Genomic DNA, 17,855 nt, shown 5'->3' on the forward strand with positions numbered 1-17,855 from the left:
TCCTTCCCTCCACCCTCTCCAAGACAGCAAGCAATTTGATATAGGTTATACATGTGCAATCATGGAAACATATTTCCACATTAGTCATGTTGTAAAAGAAGAAACAGAACAAAAGGGAAAAGCCACAAACCCCCCCCCAAAGTGAAAATAATATGCTTCCGTCTGCATTCAGTTCTTTCTCTGGACGTGGATAGCATATTTTGTCCATGACTCTTTTGGAACTGTTGTGGATCATTGTATTGCTGGGAAGAGCTAAGTCAATTACAGTTATCATTGCACAGTGTTACTGTGGCTATGTACAATGTTCTCCTGGTTCTGCTCACTTCACTCAGTATCAGTTCATTTAAGTCTTTCCAGGTTGTTTCTGACATAGGCCTGCTCATCACCTCTTATAGCACAATAGTATTCCATTACATTCATATACCACAGCTTATTCAGCTATTCCCCAGTTGATGGGCATCCCCTCAATTTCCAATTCTTGCCCACCACAAAAAGAGCTGCTATGAATATTTTTGTGCATGTGGGTTCTTTTCCCTTATTCTTTGATCTCTTTGAAATACAGATGTAGTAGTGGTATTGCTGGATGAAAGTTTGATTGCCCTTTGGGCATAGTTCCAAATTTCTCTCCAGAATGGTTGGATCAGTTCACAACTCCACCAACAATTCATTTGTGTCCCAGTTTTTCCCACATCTTCTCCAACATTTATCATTTTCCTTTTCTGTCATATTAGACATTCTGATAGGTATGAGGTGGTACCTCAGAGTTGTTTTAATTTGCATCTCTCTAGTCAATAGTGAGTTAGAGTATTCTTTCATATGACTATAGATAACATTAATTTCTTCATTGGAAAACTGCCTTTGACCATTTATCAATTGGGGAATGACTTGTATTCTTGTAAATTTGATTCAGTTCTTTATATATTTGGGAAATGAGGCCTTTATCAGAAACATTTGCTGTAAAAATTGTTTCCCATCTTTCTGCTTTCCTTCTTATCTTGGTTGTGTTTGTGGGTTTTGTTTGTGCAAACCCTTTTTAATTTAATGTAATCAAAATCATTCATTTTGCATATCATAATGTTTTCCATCTCATTTGGCAGATTAATCCCTTCTAATGAAAGTTCAGTGGGATTGCACAGTTAAATGGATCTTGCAATTCTGAAATTTCTTTTACCTTTGCATTGAGGTCTGAAAGACACTGCTGGAACTGTATAACTGTGTTGTCTTTGTGTGGAAATGGAGATGTCTCTTGTTGTTCTGAAGTTTGACAACATGTGAAGTATATAAAACATTACTTGTGATTGTTCGTTGACAAATTTACTTTACTACAGGTACAAGTTTCATGTATAAGCACTGTTTTGCCTCGTAATTTTAGATTGAATTAATTAAGAAACATTATCAAACCTATAGCAAAAGCTAATTTCCAAAGTCAGTGTTCAATTATAGTGGTTCTCACTTAGAAAAATCTCAATCTAGTCTCTGAGCTAAAAACAAAAGTAATAATTTTTTTTTGTCTTTTTCTCTTGTTTTGACATAATGGGTATATACTGGTCATGAAAACAATGACATGGGTTGCATTTGAAATATTGAGTTGTAACTGTGAGGTCAATTATAATTGGATCACTGCAGTTTATAATGTGTCAAGCAAGGAAAGAGTCACATACAATCTCTGTCAGGGAAAGCAGCCATAGACAAAATGTAAATGAAGAAGCATGGTGGTGTTCCAATAAGACTTTATTTATGGATACTGAAATTTGAATTTCATATAATTTCCACGTGCCATGAAATATTATTCTTCTTCTGATTTTTTTTTAGCATATAAAATGTAAAAACCATTTTTAGCTTGTGGGCTGTGGTGGGCCTGATTTGAAATTCTCCTTTATTAAATGTTCAGTGACTTGCTAGTGCCTCCTGTTGTCCCAATATCGAACCCGAACTAAGATGAGGTTGACATTAGGGCCACTCCCCCAACACTTTTATTCTTGGAAATGAGACTTTTATCAGAGAAAAATTTTGCAAAGATTTTCCCCTGAGTTGTCTGTTTCTCTTCTAATTGTTACATTAGATTTGTTTTGTAAAACTCCTTAATTTTATGTATCCAAAATTGTTCCTTTTGTCCTCTGTGATCCACAGATCTGAAAGATAACTTCTTCTTTTCACCTCTAATTTGTTTACAATGTGAACTTTTCTATCTAAGTAGATATAAAAGAGTGAGACTCTTTTTGAGACTGGGCTCGCACTTTGCACCTCCCACACCCGGCTATAGTTTGCTAATCCTCGCTCCGACGCTATGGCCCCAAAGTCCTGGTCTGGTATGCTCCCACCAATATAAGTCGATAATTGACAACAATTGGCTTTTATAAAAGTTTTTTTAAAAACAGTCTATTATTATTATTTTAAATAAACACACATTTTACAACTAATTTGTCCCTCAACCCCCCCCCCCCCCCAGCAAATTAAAAACCACAACAGCAAAAAATGAAGTCAATAATGTGTATCAGAAGGGTCTGACCGAGCAAATTCCCGTACTAGTGCGCTGGTGACCAAAAACGGGCCTGGAAGCTTTTGATCAGTGTACCAAAATGGGGGTGCTGGTTCATGGGTTGGTTACTGTGGAGCCTAAATACACGCTTTGATTCTTCTGCCTCCTACTTTGAGGGTTTCTTATATCCGGCGGTTCCGAACCCTTCAGACATGTATATGATCCTCTTTGAGATTATAAACTCTGCCCTCCTGATACAACTAGCCATGCCTGGAGATGTTTCTCTTTGCACTTTAGGTTTATTGCATCACTATCAGAAGGTGAATGTTGGTATTTCATTTTTATCCTTTTGGACTCGTGGCTTATTATTTCATCGACCGGAGCACTCAAATCTTTCAGAACTGTTTTTCTTTGTGATCTTGTTAATATTGTGTACGCTGCTCTAGTTCTGAAGTTCTCTTTGCTGGGCATTAGTTTATAGAAGTCTTTCCGGTTTCCTCTGAAACTGCCCGTTTTCATCACTTCTTATGACACAATAACATTCCGTTCCGTTCATATACCGTAATTGGTCTGCCCCTTCTCCAATAGGAGACACTCTGAGTTTCCCATTTTTGGCTACCTTGGAAATCTTTTTCCTCTTTCTCTGATTTCTTTGGGGGTATAGACCCAGTAGTGGTAAGCTGGGTCAAAGGTTATGCAGAGTTTGATATCCTTCTGAGTTATAGCATCAAATTATTTTCCGGAATGGCTAGACCGCTTCGCAGCTTCACCAACAATATACAACTAATGTGCTTGTTTTCCCACGGTTCCTCCAACGTTTGCTATTTTCCTATTCGTCATCTTTGCCAGTTTGATAGGTGTGAGGTGGGACCTCAGTGGCTTTTAATTTGCATTCCTCTATTAGTGATTTGTAGTGGTTTTTGTTTTTTTCCTATGCTTATTGACGGCTCAGGTTTCCTCCTTTGAAAACTTCCTTTTTCGCATCCCTTTATTCTTATAAATTTGAATCAATTCCCTGTTGTGATAGGGCAAGTGTTTTCCTGATGTAGCTTTCTTTGGTCCTCGCTTCCCCATGGACCCAACTTCCCTGGTATAGCTTCCGGGCCTGGGGGCATAAAAGGTCCCTGTCTGGTGTAGTCAGAGCCTCCCAGAAAGGCTAAGTGCTGGGGACCACACTAGTTTCCATATTCTGATGCCCATACCTACTGACCAGATACATTTCCAGATGGAGATGAAGGGAAAGAGAAGCTAAATTTTGTTGCTGTTCAGTCGTGTTTGACTCTTTTTGAGGTTTTCTTCCTTTTCCAGCTTATTTTACAGATGAGGAAACTGAGGCAAACAGGGTTAAATGACTTGCCCAGGGTCACACAGCTAGTAAGTATCAGAGACCGTATTTGAACTCAGGTCTTTCTGACTCTGGGCACAGCACTTTATGTTCTGTGCCACTTAGCTGTTAGAAGCTAAATAGCTCTGTGTATTTTTGTTGCACATGTATTAGGGCTAAGAAATTCCCCTTTATTAAACGTTCAGTGACTTGCTAGTGCCTCATATTGTCCCAATGTTGAACCTGCATTAAGAAGGGGTTGACATTAGGGCCCCGCCCCCAACACTTTTATTCTTGGGAGTGAGACTTTCATCAGAGAAAAGTTTTGCAAAGATTTTCCCCCGAGTTGGCTGTTTCTCTTCTAATTGTTACGTTAGATTTGTTTTGTGAAACTCTTTAATTTTATGTTTCCAAAATTGTTCCTTTTGTCCTATGTGATTCATAATCTGAAAGATAACTTCTTTACTCCCGTAATTTGTTTATAATGTGAACTTTTATATCTAAGTAGATATAAAAGCATGAGACTCTTTTTGAGATTGGGCTATCACCTTGCACCTAGTACACTCAGTGCCTTCGCTGCCTCTGCTGAGTCACCAATCCTATCTCCTAAGCCAGTTAGAAAAGGTTTTTTTTGTCATCACATAGTATCTACTGCTGAGGTATTAATGGCAATTAGCTCCCCAAAGTTCTATCTGCTGGATTAGAACCAGCCAATGAACATCTGAACATGTTCTGTATAACCCACCAGTAAGGGGCGATCTGAGAATGTTTAGAAGGACCAATCGATTAACCCACAAACATTTACTGAGTGCCTAACAATTGCTAGGCACCACGTTAGGTGTGGGGGGATACAAGGACAAAAACGAAACAATCCTTGCCCTTGAGAAGTTTATCCTATGGGGAAACAACATATATGCGTATAAGTAATTAAAAGATATGTAAATAAATATAAGGTGTGCATGAGTTTGCGTGCATGTGTGCATGTGTGTGTGCATGCGTGTGTGTGTGTGTGTGTGTGTGTGTAAAAGACTCAATTTCCTGAGTTCAATTCCAGCCTCAGACATTTACTAGCTGTGTGACCATGGGCAAGTCACTTCATTCTATTTGCTTAAGTTCCTCCTCTGTAAAATGAGCTGGAGAAGGAAATGGAAAATCACTTCAGTATCTTTGCCAAGAAAACCTCAAATGGGGTCATAAAGAGTAAGACATCACTGAAACAACCCAACAACACCAATCTATCTATCTGTCTATCTGTGTGTATGTGTATATGTGCGTATATGTATGTGTGTATTGAGAGGCATAGACATATATATATGTATATATATACGGTATGGAGGGATCGGGGTGAGGAACAGATCCCAACTGAGTGGGATCAGAAAAGACCACAAGGTGTGTGTGTGTGTGTGTGTGTGTGTGTGTGTGTGTGTGAGTGGCCAGTTTGGACCCTTAGAATGCATGAAAGAAAAAAATGCAATCAGGTGGGAAAGGTAGGCTACAGCCGGGCCGGTTGTGAAGGGAGTTTCTATTGGATCCTAGGGGCAGTAGTGAGTTATAGTCCGTTAGAAAGAAGTGATGAACGGTTAGTTCACCCAACTTTGAGGCGAAAAGACCATCTACTATTTGTATTAAGCCCATATGAGCAAAGCGGTAGCTCCAAAGGTTATTTCATATTAAGAAGGCACTGTAAATGAAGATATATGAGAGGATGCCCCAATCTCCCTTTTTGTGGAAGTGGGAAGTCCACAGGTGTTACACATTACACATATGTTAAGACTCTTTCTATGTGTTGTTAGCCGTGCTAATTTTTTTCTTCTCTAAAAAATATTCTGTTATATGGGATGGCTTTCTGGAAGGGGGAAGAGGAGGGAAACGAGATAACTATGATCATGTAAGAAACAGAAGATATCAATACTTATTTTTTTTTAAGAAAATGATGTGAATTTTAAAAAAAGTAAAAAGAAAATGATATGAAAATGAAAGATGTCAATAAATTTTTTTAAAAAGAAAAAAAGAACCATGTACTGTATCCTACTAACTCTGTCTCACACTGAAAGGGAACTCAGTTTATACAGGGAAGGTGGGTTGACCCCAGAAATGCCTCCTTTCTTGCCTGGTGCTTCAGCTGTGAGGGCCTCTAGAGTACAAAGACAAAGCGCTTTGTGTTTGAGGATGCTAATGGCGGGCCTGAGCCATGTACAAGTTCAGGTTCTGTAATGCAGGCCTACCTACTTGCAGGCCAAATGTAAAGTGGTTCAAAGATCTAAATATGAAATGGGCACACACTCACAGAAGATTAAAAACTCCGACGAAAAACCACTTTACCAGTTTCTGGTACATCACTCTGTCAGGGGCTTCTCATATGTCCATTCAGGCCTTTCGGTGGTAGCAAGAGACAATTCTTCAAAGTACCCTGCTGGTGATGTTTTTCTCTTGTGACTTTTTTTTTTCCACATTTCAATTTATTTATTTTAGTTTTCAACATTCACTTCCACAAGGTTTTGAGTTCCAAATTTTCTCCCCATCTCTCCCCTCCTCCCACCCCATGATGGCATACATTCTGATTGCCCCTTCCCCCAATCTGTACTCCCTTCTATCACCACACCCCCTTCTCTTATCCTCTTCTTCTATTTTCCTGCAGGGTAAGCTAGATTTCTATGCCTCATTGCCTGTGTGTCTTATTCCCCAGTTGCTTGTAAAAACAATTTTTAACATTTTCATTTTTTAAAACTTTCTGTAGGCTCCTGGCCTTAAATTTGTGTTACCACTGGAAGTCAGTCTCTTGATTTGTGGCCCATCTGTGAGATGTTCCAGAGTTAGTTGAATTTGGATTTTCCTTAACCTGGCGGCTTTCTGGATTCAAAGACCAATCTCTCAATAGTTTTTTTGCTCCCTGTAACTCATGATAAATTACGTCTTCTTCAATTCTAGCATATAAGGGTGACTGCTAGGTGGTTCAGTGGGTAGTGTGCCAGGCCTGGAATCAGGAAGACTCATCTTCCTGAGTTCAAATCCGACCTCAAACATTTACTAGCTGTGTGATCCTCCTCAAGTCTTAATCTGGTTTGCCTGTTTCTCATCTGTAAAATGAGCTGGAGAAAGAAATGGCAAAACCACTCCAGTGTCTTTGCCAGGAAAACCCCAAATCGGGTAACGAAGAGTCGGACTGAATTGAACAATTGCTATAAGGCTTGTTTTTATAATCTTGCAGGCCTTTTAACCTTGCAGTAGTAGGGAGACCATCCAAACACCAAGGTCAGAGGGCCTTTCCATTTTTCACCAAATGGTATCTACCTTGCAAGCCCCTCATACAATGTCTTCCCCCTGCTAAAATGTCTCTCTAGTCTTCACAGGCATTTTCACTATATGATCTTAGATTTGGCAATCTTTGAACTTCACTCAGATTTTAAAACTGCCTTTTTGATGCTTGCTAGCGGTTACCCATTTTCTGTCTCAGGAGCGGATCAGGGCTGTGGTAATTTGGTACACCTAGCTGCCCCACTTTGGTAGCACCATCTACCCACACTTGAACCGAATCTTCTCCAGCATCTATGGCTTTTGTCCTAAGAAGATTCCTAACTCTGGTCTGTGTAATATCAGTGGGAGATTTAGACTTGGTGGTGACGATGGTTCAAGAATTTTCCCCCAGCTTTGCTATGCTTTTCAATTTTTCTACTGGCAAGCTGCCTCTGCTCATCGTTTCTGGTTTTAAAATAAACTTTTCCTTTTCAGAGTGCAGTAGGATCATCAGCTTTTAGAGACCATCACCACTGTACCAAGAAGTAACCCAAATGCTCAAGTTAGCTGGCTAAGGCAGGGCCTGGGGTCTGCTGAGACGAGGACTAAATTGGGAGAGGGACACTAGAGGGATCAGTATCAGTTATGCAGGTCACCATCCTCTCGCTCCTTGTGTCTCACTTATGCACATATACGAATAGGAGCTTGATCTGTAATTTCATTGGTTTAGGGAGCTCCCAGGTGAGGGAACTCCCTTTACCAATGCAGGTTGGTACCTACTCATACCTTAGAGTCTTATTAGAGAATGGCTTACAGCACTGAGAAATTAAGTGACTTGTCCAGGGTCACACATTGTCAGAAACAGACCTTGAACTCAAGTCTTTCTAGCTTTGAGACCAGGGGATAGAAGGTGGAGGATCCACTATCATGCTGTTACTCATATAAAACAACTGAAAACTAAAACCTTGCAACAATCATTTATAATGTAGCCTACTATTTATGCTAAGAGCTAGGGATAGAAAGGCCAAAAAAACCCAGTCCTTGCCCTCAAGGAGCTCACAGTATAACAGGGGGAGGGGGACAATATGCAAATAACTAGGTACAAACATTATAAAATATACAAGCCAAGTTGGAGCTAATCTTACAGGGAGTGGGGGTAGGGAAGGCTTTTTGCAAGTAGTGGGATTTTAATTGGAAACCAGGAGGCAGAGATGAGGAGTAGGAGCATCCCAGACATGGGGAACAGCCAAGGAAATGTCAGTCATATAAGGAGATGGAATATTGTGGGTTAACAGCAAGGCCGGCACCACTGGATCATAGAGTACCGAAGGGTAGAGTTTGGAGGACAGAGAGCTCCTCTTCAGACCCTCCGTTTAGGGATGGGGACCAGGCCAACCATCTCTTCATTAACCAACTGGCTGCACTCTTCTGGATTTCTCCTTCATAGCCAATGGGCTTTTTCACCCTGAAGATCACTTTAGCCCTAGAACCCACATTTCACCAGGACCCTCTGCCCCTGAGGACTCTTCCTGATCTGGAGGATGGAGAGCTCCTCCCCAAATCTCTATCAGGTACTCCCCCCACCTCAGCCCCACAAAGCCCTCTTCCCGTTTAGCTCTCTTTTGTGTGTTGTCTTCTATTAGACTGTAAGCTTCTTCAGGGTAGGGACTAGTTCTTTTTCCTATTTATATCCTTAGCACAGTACCAGGCACATAGATGCTTAATGTTTATTGACTGATGTGGGAGTAAGAATGTAAGAAGACTTGAAAGGCAGGAGTCGGGTTAGGCAGGCTTCAAAAAGCCAAAGGATTTTATATTTAATCCTGGTTCTAACAGGGAGCCAATGGAGTTTACTGAACGGGGTGACAGGCTTTAGAACTATCAATTGGAGTGGAAGATGTAGTGGAGTTTAGCAGTTTATTGTTGCTGCCACCGGAGAAGACCTAGACCCATTCTAGACGACAGTCTCCACATCCTTTAAATTCTACCTTCAAATGCATTCTTTAACCTGAGTACAAATTCTAGTTTCTCAGTATTAGCATATTAATATATCAGTTTGCATTCCTGAGATGCTGGCAAAGGAAGCTTTGGGAAACGTGATGGGCAAGAAAAAATGGCCTAAGACTGTAGGTACAGATGGCGCATGTAGAAGAGTGGCAGCTGACCAAGAACTCCTAGAATCTACAACCATGATCATCAAATAAAAAAATTATAAAAATATATTTATAGATGTTTTTCTTGTTCAGTCAGTTGTATCTGACTGTGACTCCATTTGGGATTTCCTTGGTGAAGATACCAGAGCAGTTCTCCAGTTCATTTTACAGAGGAGGAAACCGAGGCAAAAAGGACGGCAAGCAAGCATCTGAAGCCGGATTTGAATCGTCTCCCTGACTCCAGGCATTCTATCCACTGTGTCACCTAGCTGCCCTGTATTTACAGTGCTCGTCATTTTTTTCTTAAGGTTAGCAGGTGTTTTGTTTTGTTTGAAAAGTAAACTTTAGGTTAGGTCATAAGGTTGATTAGTCGACGTCCCTGTGTATCCAGGTTTAGGGGCCCGAAGAGGTTTCGTATTGAAAATACTGATACTAGGATTTGAGAAACTTAGTCAAAAGTCCTAGTTCTTGGAAATGAGGTGGAGCGAGTGGAGAGAAAGGCTTGGAATGAGGAGGATACGAGTTGAAATTCAGCCTTAGACACGTATTAGTTGTGTGATGCTGGGCAAATCCCCCTATTTGCCTGTTTGCTCATCCATAATATGAGCTAGAGAAGGAAATGGCAAACCACTCCAGTATCTTTGCCAAGAAAACCCAAAATGGGGCCATGAAGAGTCAGACACGACCAATTTTAACAAAGTCTTCTCTGGGTCTGCTGTTTTATCTATAAAATAAGGGATTTGGACGAGATGACTTCTGAGGTCTGTTCCGGTTCTAAGATTCATGAAAAAAAATATTCAATGTCCAGTGAAATTTTAATGTTAATTTTTCTAGTCCAAATTCTTCCCACCCCTTCTAGTCTGCTGCCACCTAACCACTAGAGGTCAGCACAGGCCCAGGGAGGAAGGTGAGGACAACTCATTTCCAGGCAGTGAAGATGCTATCTAATTTTAAAAATGCCCTATCATTTCCCTAGTCTCACTCTCCTGTCATCGAAGAAGAAGCACCAAACGCGTACTTTTGGTCAAAATTAGTAAAACTTTATTTAAACTTCAGTAAAATAAAATAGACGAGAGGCAGCTTCTTGCTGCCTGAGAAGAGCATAGGATCCCACGGACAAGTATTACTCCTCCTCTTCAGGTTTTAAAACCTGCATCTCCTGTCCCCACTTCAATCAAACTAATTAAGTTAGGGCCCTATTGGGGAGAGGCCTAGAGGTGTGTCCTTGGTTGCTCTTTCCACCCTCAGTCTCTAGGCTAGAGCTGGGTGTGCGGAAGATAGGAACAAACAGATGATATCAAGAAAGCACAATCAAAGAAACAAATGAAAAAATACCCATCTATAATGAGATTAAAAATCAGGGTAGGAACTGGGAAGTCATTGGGGATCATCTTGGAAGTAGCAGGGAGAGAATGGAGATAACCTGGCCTTGAATTCTCCCCTCCTCTGGCTTCCAATTTCCCTAGCACCCCCTCAGTTTTCCTCGTCACTGTCATCTGGGCTGATGGCTGGGCTGGTGAGGCTGTAGGTGGGACTGGTTGGAGAGTAGCCAGGTGAGGTGGGAGAGTAGGTAGAACCCTTAGGAGAGGTGGGTGAATAAGTTGGGCTGGTTGGTGAATACTTGGGGGAGGTAGGTGAGTAAGTGGGGGAGGTTGGAGAGTACTTGGGGGAGGTTGGAGTATAAACCGGTGAAGTTGGCGAGTAGGTAGGAGATGTAGGTGAATATTTTGGGGTGGTAGGTGAGTAAGTAGGGCTAGTGGGCGAGTACTTAGGGCTGGTAGGCGAATACTTGGGGCTGGTAGGCGAATACTTGGGGGAGGTCGGTGTATACTCTGGTGAGCTGGGGCTATAGGAAGGACTGGTTGGGGTATATTTAGGTGAAGTGGGGCTATAGCTAGGCGAGCTGGGGCTGTAACTAGGAGAGCTCGGAGTATAGGTTGGGGACTGTGGTGTATAGCGTGGGCTCGAGGGAGAATAGCTAGGGGAGGTTGGGGAGTAGCTGGGGGAGGTTGGAGAGTAGCTGGGGGAGGTAGGACTGTAGTTGGGACTTGTAGGTGTATAGTTGGGGCTGGTGGGTGAGTAGCTAGGCGAAGTTGGACTATAGCTGGGTGATGTTGGGGTATAGTTGGGGCTGGTAGGTGAGTAGTTAGGGGAAGTAGGAGAATAGCTGGGAGATGTGGGCGAGTAGCTGGGAGATGTGGGGGAATAGCTGGGAGAAGTGGGGGAGTAGCTGGGAGAGGTGGGGGAGTAACTGGGAGAGGTGGGGGAGTAGCTGGGAGAGGTGGGGGAGTAGCTGGGAGAGGTGGGAGAGTAGCTGGGAGAGGTGGGAGAGTAGCTGGGAGAGGTAGGGGAGTAGCTGGGAGAGGTGGGGGAGTAGCTGGGAGAGGTGGGGGAGTAGCTGGGAGAGGTGGGGGAGTAGCTGGGAGAGGTGGGGGAGTAGCTGGGAGAGGTGGGAGAGTAGCTAGGAGACGTGGGGCTATAGTTGGGGCTGGTTGGGGAGTAGCTGGGAGATGTGGGTGAGTAGGAGGGAGAGGTGGGAGAGTAAGAAGGACTCTGAGGGGTATAACCCCCTGGGGACCGGGGCTCATAGGCTGGAGATGTTGGTGAATAGCTGGGAGACATGGCTCCACCTGTGAGAAAGGAGACAAGAGAGGGGGTAAATATAAACAAGATGCTGACTCAGAATGGTCATGTAAAGATATGAACACATCCTGGTGTGCACACTCACCTGGTGAAGGGATGTAAGGGCTTGAAGGGCCTGGAGATCCTGGGGAGCCAGGTGTAGGGGACCAGGCTGGTGAATAGCCAGGACTAAAGCCACTAGCATCTGATGCAGCACTAGGGGAGAAGCCAGCAGCTCCAGGAGTCATCCCACTCCCTGCATTCAGAAGGAAACACCCCCACCCAAACAAAACCGAGGTTAGAGACAAATTCCACATGTTCTTCCCTTTCCTCTTACAATTACCTCTCCTCAGCTTTCTCCCCCACTATTATCACTCCCCCATATCCATTCAAAATCAGTCCCTGGGAAACAACAGATGACATTTTATTTGGCAAGCTGTCCCACTGAGATGTGCACAGCCTAGAGAGAGGTTCATTCAACTCGTTCCCTGGGCTGAGGCTACTCACCAACACTAGGGGACCAGGCTCCATAAGCAGGGGTGGCCCCCTGGTTCCAGGGAGTCATGGCAGGAGACATGCCCCCCATGGGGCTGGGAGCTGAACCAAAGAACATGCCAGTAGCTGTCAAGAAATAGAATAAAATGTCAGGCTCTTAGGTCCTCCGCTGGGATTTGGGCCTTTTGACCCAAATCCAAGCGTCTTATGACACCCGCCAACGGGGCACCCCAATACTCACGTCCAGCGGCTCCCAGGCCAGGAATGTTAGTGGGGATCTCCATGCCATACTTGCATTTCTCAGCATCCAGTAAGAGGTCAAAGCAGCCCGTGCCAGCGGGGGCCAGCTGGCCGAGCATGATGTTCTCAGATACACCTTTCATGGGGTCACTTTCTCCATGGGCTGCAGCCTCCATCAGCACATCCACCTGATGGAGGGGCAAAGAGACGGTTAAGAGCACAGGACTGACAGCACTGTCACAAAGCAGTTTAATAGCCCCCAGCTCCAGTCATCCATCCCTAGACACTGAAGAGACTGCAAAATTCATTTTTGCCTCTCCTAGGCTCTCTCTTCTTACTTCTTCAGAGCTCTCACTACTGGCAAGGCTCCCTGCCTACCCTGTTCTCTTCCACCTTTCCCCAGCAGCATCGGCCATTACCGTCTCTTCAAAGGAACACTTCATGAGGGGTCCAGTGTCTTGTCGGTTGACGCCATGCCTAGTAATGGCCATCAAGTGCCCACGGCAGGTCATGGTGTCACAAAGTAGGGCCAAATGGCGGTAGTTGACATAGGACCCATCAAAGGAGATCACATGATACAGTTCCCGCTCTAAAGCCTTCCTCACAGCCTCAATGCCCAACACCTGTCAGGAGATAGATAGATAGTCAGGATTAAGAACTCCACATTCCCATTATCGAGGATAGCGCGTAGCATTTATTAGGCCATTTAATAAAAGCTTGCTGACTCAGTAGCTGCCTGGCTCTGCCCTGCACTCCTCTCAGACCAAGTGATAACAGGAGACTCAAAACTAAAGAGACTCCTACGCAGACATTATTAAATGACAGCTGGAGTACTGAGCTGGAGTGAAGGACGGGAGTGAAGGACAGACAACACCCGCTTCTATCTCCTCTGTGTCTCCTTTTCCTACGAGCTCACGGAAGGCTTCCCTGAAGCAGGGGCCCTGGGGAAAGTAACGCAAATAAAAGAGGAAGAGAAATAACGGCACAAAAGTCATTCATAATAGGGAAAAAAGATGAGCTTCGACCACGGCAAGGATCACGCTCGGACTCCAGGATAGCTTTCTAATTGCAGCCAAGGGAACCACAATCACGTCTTTCCTGGAAAGTCCCTAACATAGCCAAGAGCTCAAGCCGACCCCGAGGGAGGGTCCTCACCGTGAAGATCTCCACGATGTCGTTGGAGGTTGTGCGCACGGGGTCCACATCCTTCTCACTCAGTACGCGCATCAGGCTCACTCCGTCCGTTTCTAGAATCCACTCCTGCAGCGCCTTGAACTCTCCATCTTCCGTGATGATGATTTTCTTCTTATTGTCTGTCTGAGGCAGGTGCATGTAGACCTAGGGAAGAGGGGGTGAGGTCAGAGGGTGACAGGCAAGGGGGAAATCACAGCGAGTGCAGTATGCCTAGAGGAGAACCTTGCTGATCTGCTCGATGCCCTGCAACGTCATATCTGTCAGCATGTTGGACTCGATGCAGCGCAGAAAGACATCATCGTCCATCTTATCCACCACTTCCTCTTCCTGAGGAGAGTAGAAAGGAAAAAGGTAAGTCATGTCCACATTGTTCTGCTCGTCTTCTAAACTTCGATCCTCTCAAAGCCCCTGCACCCAACTTTCTGAATCTCTGGGCAGCTCACAGAACCCTTATCCTCCTCAGGAACCAAGATGCCCAATTTTCACAATCCCTATTACCTCTTGCATCTTGTTCTCATCGCTGTTCATGATTCGAATTCTGAGGACCAGCTTCTCTGCGTTGTCATCATTGAAGATGCAGTTTAAGTCATCACCAAAACCTGTTAAGGTAAAGTCGTTTAATGCTCCTCTTGCCCCCAAATTGCTTCTCCTATCTGCTCTTCTTTCTGCTTTTACTAACACATCTCTTTACATCAAATAGAGCTTCTTCTTTAAAAACTAGGTCTTTCCTTTAACTTTCTAGAACCCCACACCAAATGAGGTAAACAATTAACTGTGAGGAAAATTGGAATGGGGCAGAAAATTGAAATAAAGGGGAAGAAACTAAGAGTAGAAGAAACTACTTGGAAGAGATAGCTGAGAAAGGAAATAAAACTAACATTTCTATTCCAGAAGCAGGACTTGTAAAATGAAAGAGGATGATTAGCGCCCTGTCTCACAGCAGAAGTTAATGCAAACGAGGTTCCAGGATCTCAAGGATAGGAATGGTGTCTCCCACATGAATGGGTCTAACCAGATTGCAGATGTCACCAGTCCTAACTATGGAAGGTGATGAAGCTGAATTGACCCCTGCTTTCTGTGCTCACCTGCATTTATTTTCTCAGCAATCTGCTCCATAGTCAGCTTTCGATCCGTCATGTGCTTACGGTCCAGCTCTACTCGCAGCAACCAGGGTGAAATCCGAGCAACATCAAAGTCGGGCATCTCATAATAGACATTGACCCACTCTTGGTCCTCTGCTACTACTGTGCTCTGGGGATTAGGGTCGTAGTAGATGGCAGTGTTAGCTGTCACCTTCCTCAGAGTTGTGTGTTCCAGCCGGCACAAAATATCCTGGACAAAGTATAGGCACACGGATGACTACCCCAACAGAGTCATGGAACTCAATTATCTACCACCCATGTGAGAAAAGAACTAGATACCCAAAAGCCTAGAAATGATATTACACAGAACCCATGGGTGGAGCCAGCATTAAAAACTTGACCAAGTCTACAATGGCCACCACCCTTGGAAAGGATTCCAAATGCCTTGTCCAGCAGCTGGATTTAGCCATCCCTCTGAGCTGCAGTCAGTGGTTTCCCTGGTTTTCCAATCCTACCTTGGCTCTCTCAGCATCACGGGCAGACTGACCCAACAAGAACACAGTAAGTGAGGGTGTCTTGGGCTTCTTAGAAATGTTGATAAGTTCCTTGAGTCGGGGCACACCCAGCGTCACATTCTTGGCAGACACACCAGCATAGTGAAAAGTGTTCAAGGTCATCTGGGTGGCTGGTTCCCCCAGGGACTGGGCTGCCAGAGCTCCTACCATCTCCCCAGGATGGGCCTGGTGGGTGGGAAAAATCAGTTTTAACAGGATGAAACAGAAACTAATCCTTCCTTCATCTCACTGTTAAGTGAGGGAAGAGGATGCAGCTCTCCACTCCCTCTTTCCCAAATTCTTCAAGAAGTTGGGATTCAAGTCCAGGAAGAATGAGGAGCTTAACAAATCAAAGCCTTCATGGATTATTCCCTGAGCATTGACAGAACTTTTTTAGCACCTGACATGTCTGCTGCTTATTTATGTATGCTATACTACTACTTCCTTTAAACGTTAAGTACCCATGTGCAAAGCTCTGCTTTAGGGAGAGTGTAATCACAAATCTACAACAGTAATAGTCATAAAAAGTTTACTATAAGCTTTCTTTGGAGAAGTCACTTAATTCAGTTTCCTAATCTATAAAATGGGGCTCTAAAACAGTAAGCAGTAAAGCAATATACCTATGTAAGGAATTACTGAGTCTCCCCTAATGCAAGGAAAAGTGTTTTCTGATCCCAATTCCATATATCCTCCCAGCATCTAAAATAGTACTCTGCAAAAAGTGAGCTCTCAAAGAGGGGAACATGGTGTATTGGAAAGACCACTGAATTTAGAATCATGGAACCTGATTTTGAATCCCACTTCTACTTGTTTTACCTGTGTGATGTTGGGCAAATCACTCAACTTCTCAGGGTCTGTTTTCTCTTTGGTAAAAGGATCCTTTCCTGGTCTAAAGACCCTACTCCTATTATCTTCATCTTTGAAATCCTCAGAGTTGATGTTGGAAGGGTTGTAGAAAGACAGGAACACTAATATATTGCTAGTGGAACTGTGAATTGCTCCAACCACTTTAGAAAACAATTTGGAACTAGACAAAGCAACTAAAATGTCCATACCCTTGGACTTAGGGATCCCATTGCTAGGTATGTACTCCAATGTGGTCAAAGACAGAACAAAAAGGCCCACTTATACCAAAACATTTAGAGCAGTACTATTCTACATAATCACATCTTTTGAGAAAAGAAAGGGACTTCAGTTGTCATCAGTCTAGCACAATCTCCATTATGACATATCTGGCCTCAGATGGTTTTACATGTGAATTCTATCAAACATTTAAAGAACAACTAATTCCAATACTTTGTAGACTATTTGGGAAAATAGGTGAAGGAGTCCTACCAAATTCTTTTTATGACACAAATATGGTACTAATACCCAAACCAGGTAGAGTTAAAACAGAGAAAGAAAATTATAGACCAATTTCTCTAATGAATATTGATGCAAAAATTTTAAATAAAATATTAGCAAAAAGATTGCAGCAACTCACTACGAGAATAATACACTATGACCAGGTAGGATTTATTCCAGGAATGCAAGGCTGGTTCAATATTAGGAAAACTATTAGCATAATTGACCATATCAACAACAAAACCAGCAGAAACCATATGATCATCTCAATAGACGCAGAAAAAGCCTTTGACAAAGTACAACACCCATTCCTATTAAAAACACTAGAAAGCATAGGAATAAGTGGAACCTTCCTCAAAATTATAAATAGCATCTACCTAAAACCATCGACAAGCATTATTTGCAATGGGGATAAACTAGATGCATTCCCAATAAGATCAGGGGTGAAACAAGGATGTCCATTATCACCCCTATTATTCAATTTGGTACTAGAAACATTAGCTGTAGCAATAAGAGAAGAAAAAGAAATTGAAGGAATTAGAATAGGAAAAGAAGAAACTAAATTATCACTTTTTGCAGATGATATGATGATTTATCTAGAGAATCCTAGAGAATCAAGTAAAAAACTACTTGAAATAATAAACAACTTTAGCAAAGTTGCAGGATATAAAATAAACCCACATAAATCCTCAGCATTCCTATACATTACTGACAAAGCCCAACAGCAAGAGATAGAAAGAGAAATTCCATTCAAAGTTACTGAAGGCACTATAAAATATTTGGCAATGTCATTTGCCAAGACAAACCCAGGGCCTATACGAACATAACTATGAAACACTTTTCACGCGAATAAAATCAGATCTAAATAAATGGAGAAATATCAGTTGCTCATGGGTAGGCCGAGCTAATATAATAAAAATGACAATTTTACCTAAATTAATCTATCTATTCAGTGCCATACCAATCGAACTACCAAAAAATTATTTTACTGAGCTGGACAAAATAATAACAAAATTCATTTGGAAAAACAAGAGGTCTAGAGTATCTAGGATACTAATGAAAAGACATGCTAGAGATGGTGGCTTAGCCACACCAGATATTAAACTGTACTACACAGCAGCAGTCATCAAAACT

The 17,855-nt window shown here is 42.9% G+C and overlaps 1 protein-coding gene across 1 annotated transcript in view; it reads right to left on the reverse strand.

The window, feature by feature from the left end:
* Positions 1 to 10,208: 10,208 nt before the first annotated feature.
* Positions 10,209 to 17,855, reverse strand: part of POLR2A (RNA polymerase II subunit A) — a 36,645-nt gene continuing 28,998 nt past the window's right edge. The window contains exons 20-29 of the mRNA XM_036766857.1: positions 15,339 to 15,563; positions 14,827 to 15,073; positions 14,240 to 14,340; positions 13,964 to 14,068; positions 13,703 to 13,885; positions 12,967 to 13,170; positions 12,549 to 12,735; positions 12,320 to 12,433; positions 11,919 to 12,068; positions 10,209 to 11,820 (exon numbers count right to left, since the gene is read on the reverse strand). Of these exons, the coding sequence (XP_036622752.1) occupies positions 10,664 to 11,820; positions 11,919 to 12,068; positions 12,320 to 12,433; positions 12,549 to 12,735; positions 12,967 to 13,170; positions 13,703 to 13,885; positions 13,964 to 14,068; positions 14,240 to 14,340; positions 14,827 to 15,073; positions 15,339 to 15,563 (2,673 nt within the window). The 3' untranslated portion in view covers positions 10,209 to 10,663. The remainder of the gene's footprint in view (positions 11,821 to 11,918; positions 12,069 to 12,319; positions 12,434 to 12,548; positions 12,736 to 12,966; positions 13,171 to 13,702; positions 13,886 to 13,963; positions 14,069 to 14,239; positions 14,341 to 14,826; positions 15,074 to 15,338; positions 15,564 to 17,855) is intronic.

The sequence above is a fragment of the Trichosurus vulpecula genome, chromosome 7 (assembly GCF_011100635.1).
Source record: "Trichosurus vulpecula isolate mTriVul1 chromosome 7, mTriVul1.pri, whole genome shotgun sequence".
In the NCBI taxonomy this organism is placed as follows: domain Eukaryota; kingdom Metazoa; phylum Chordata; class Mammalia; order Diprotodontia; family Phalangeridae; genus Trichosurus; species Trichosurus vulpecula.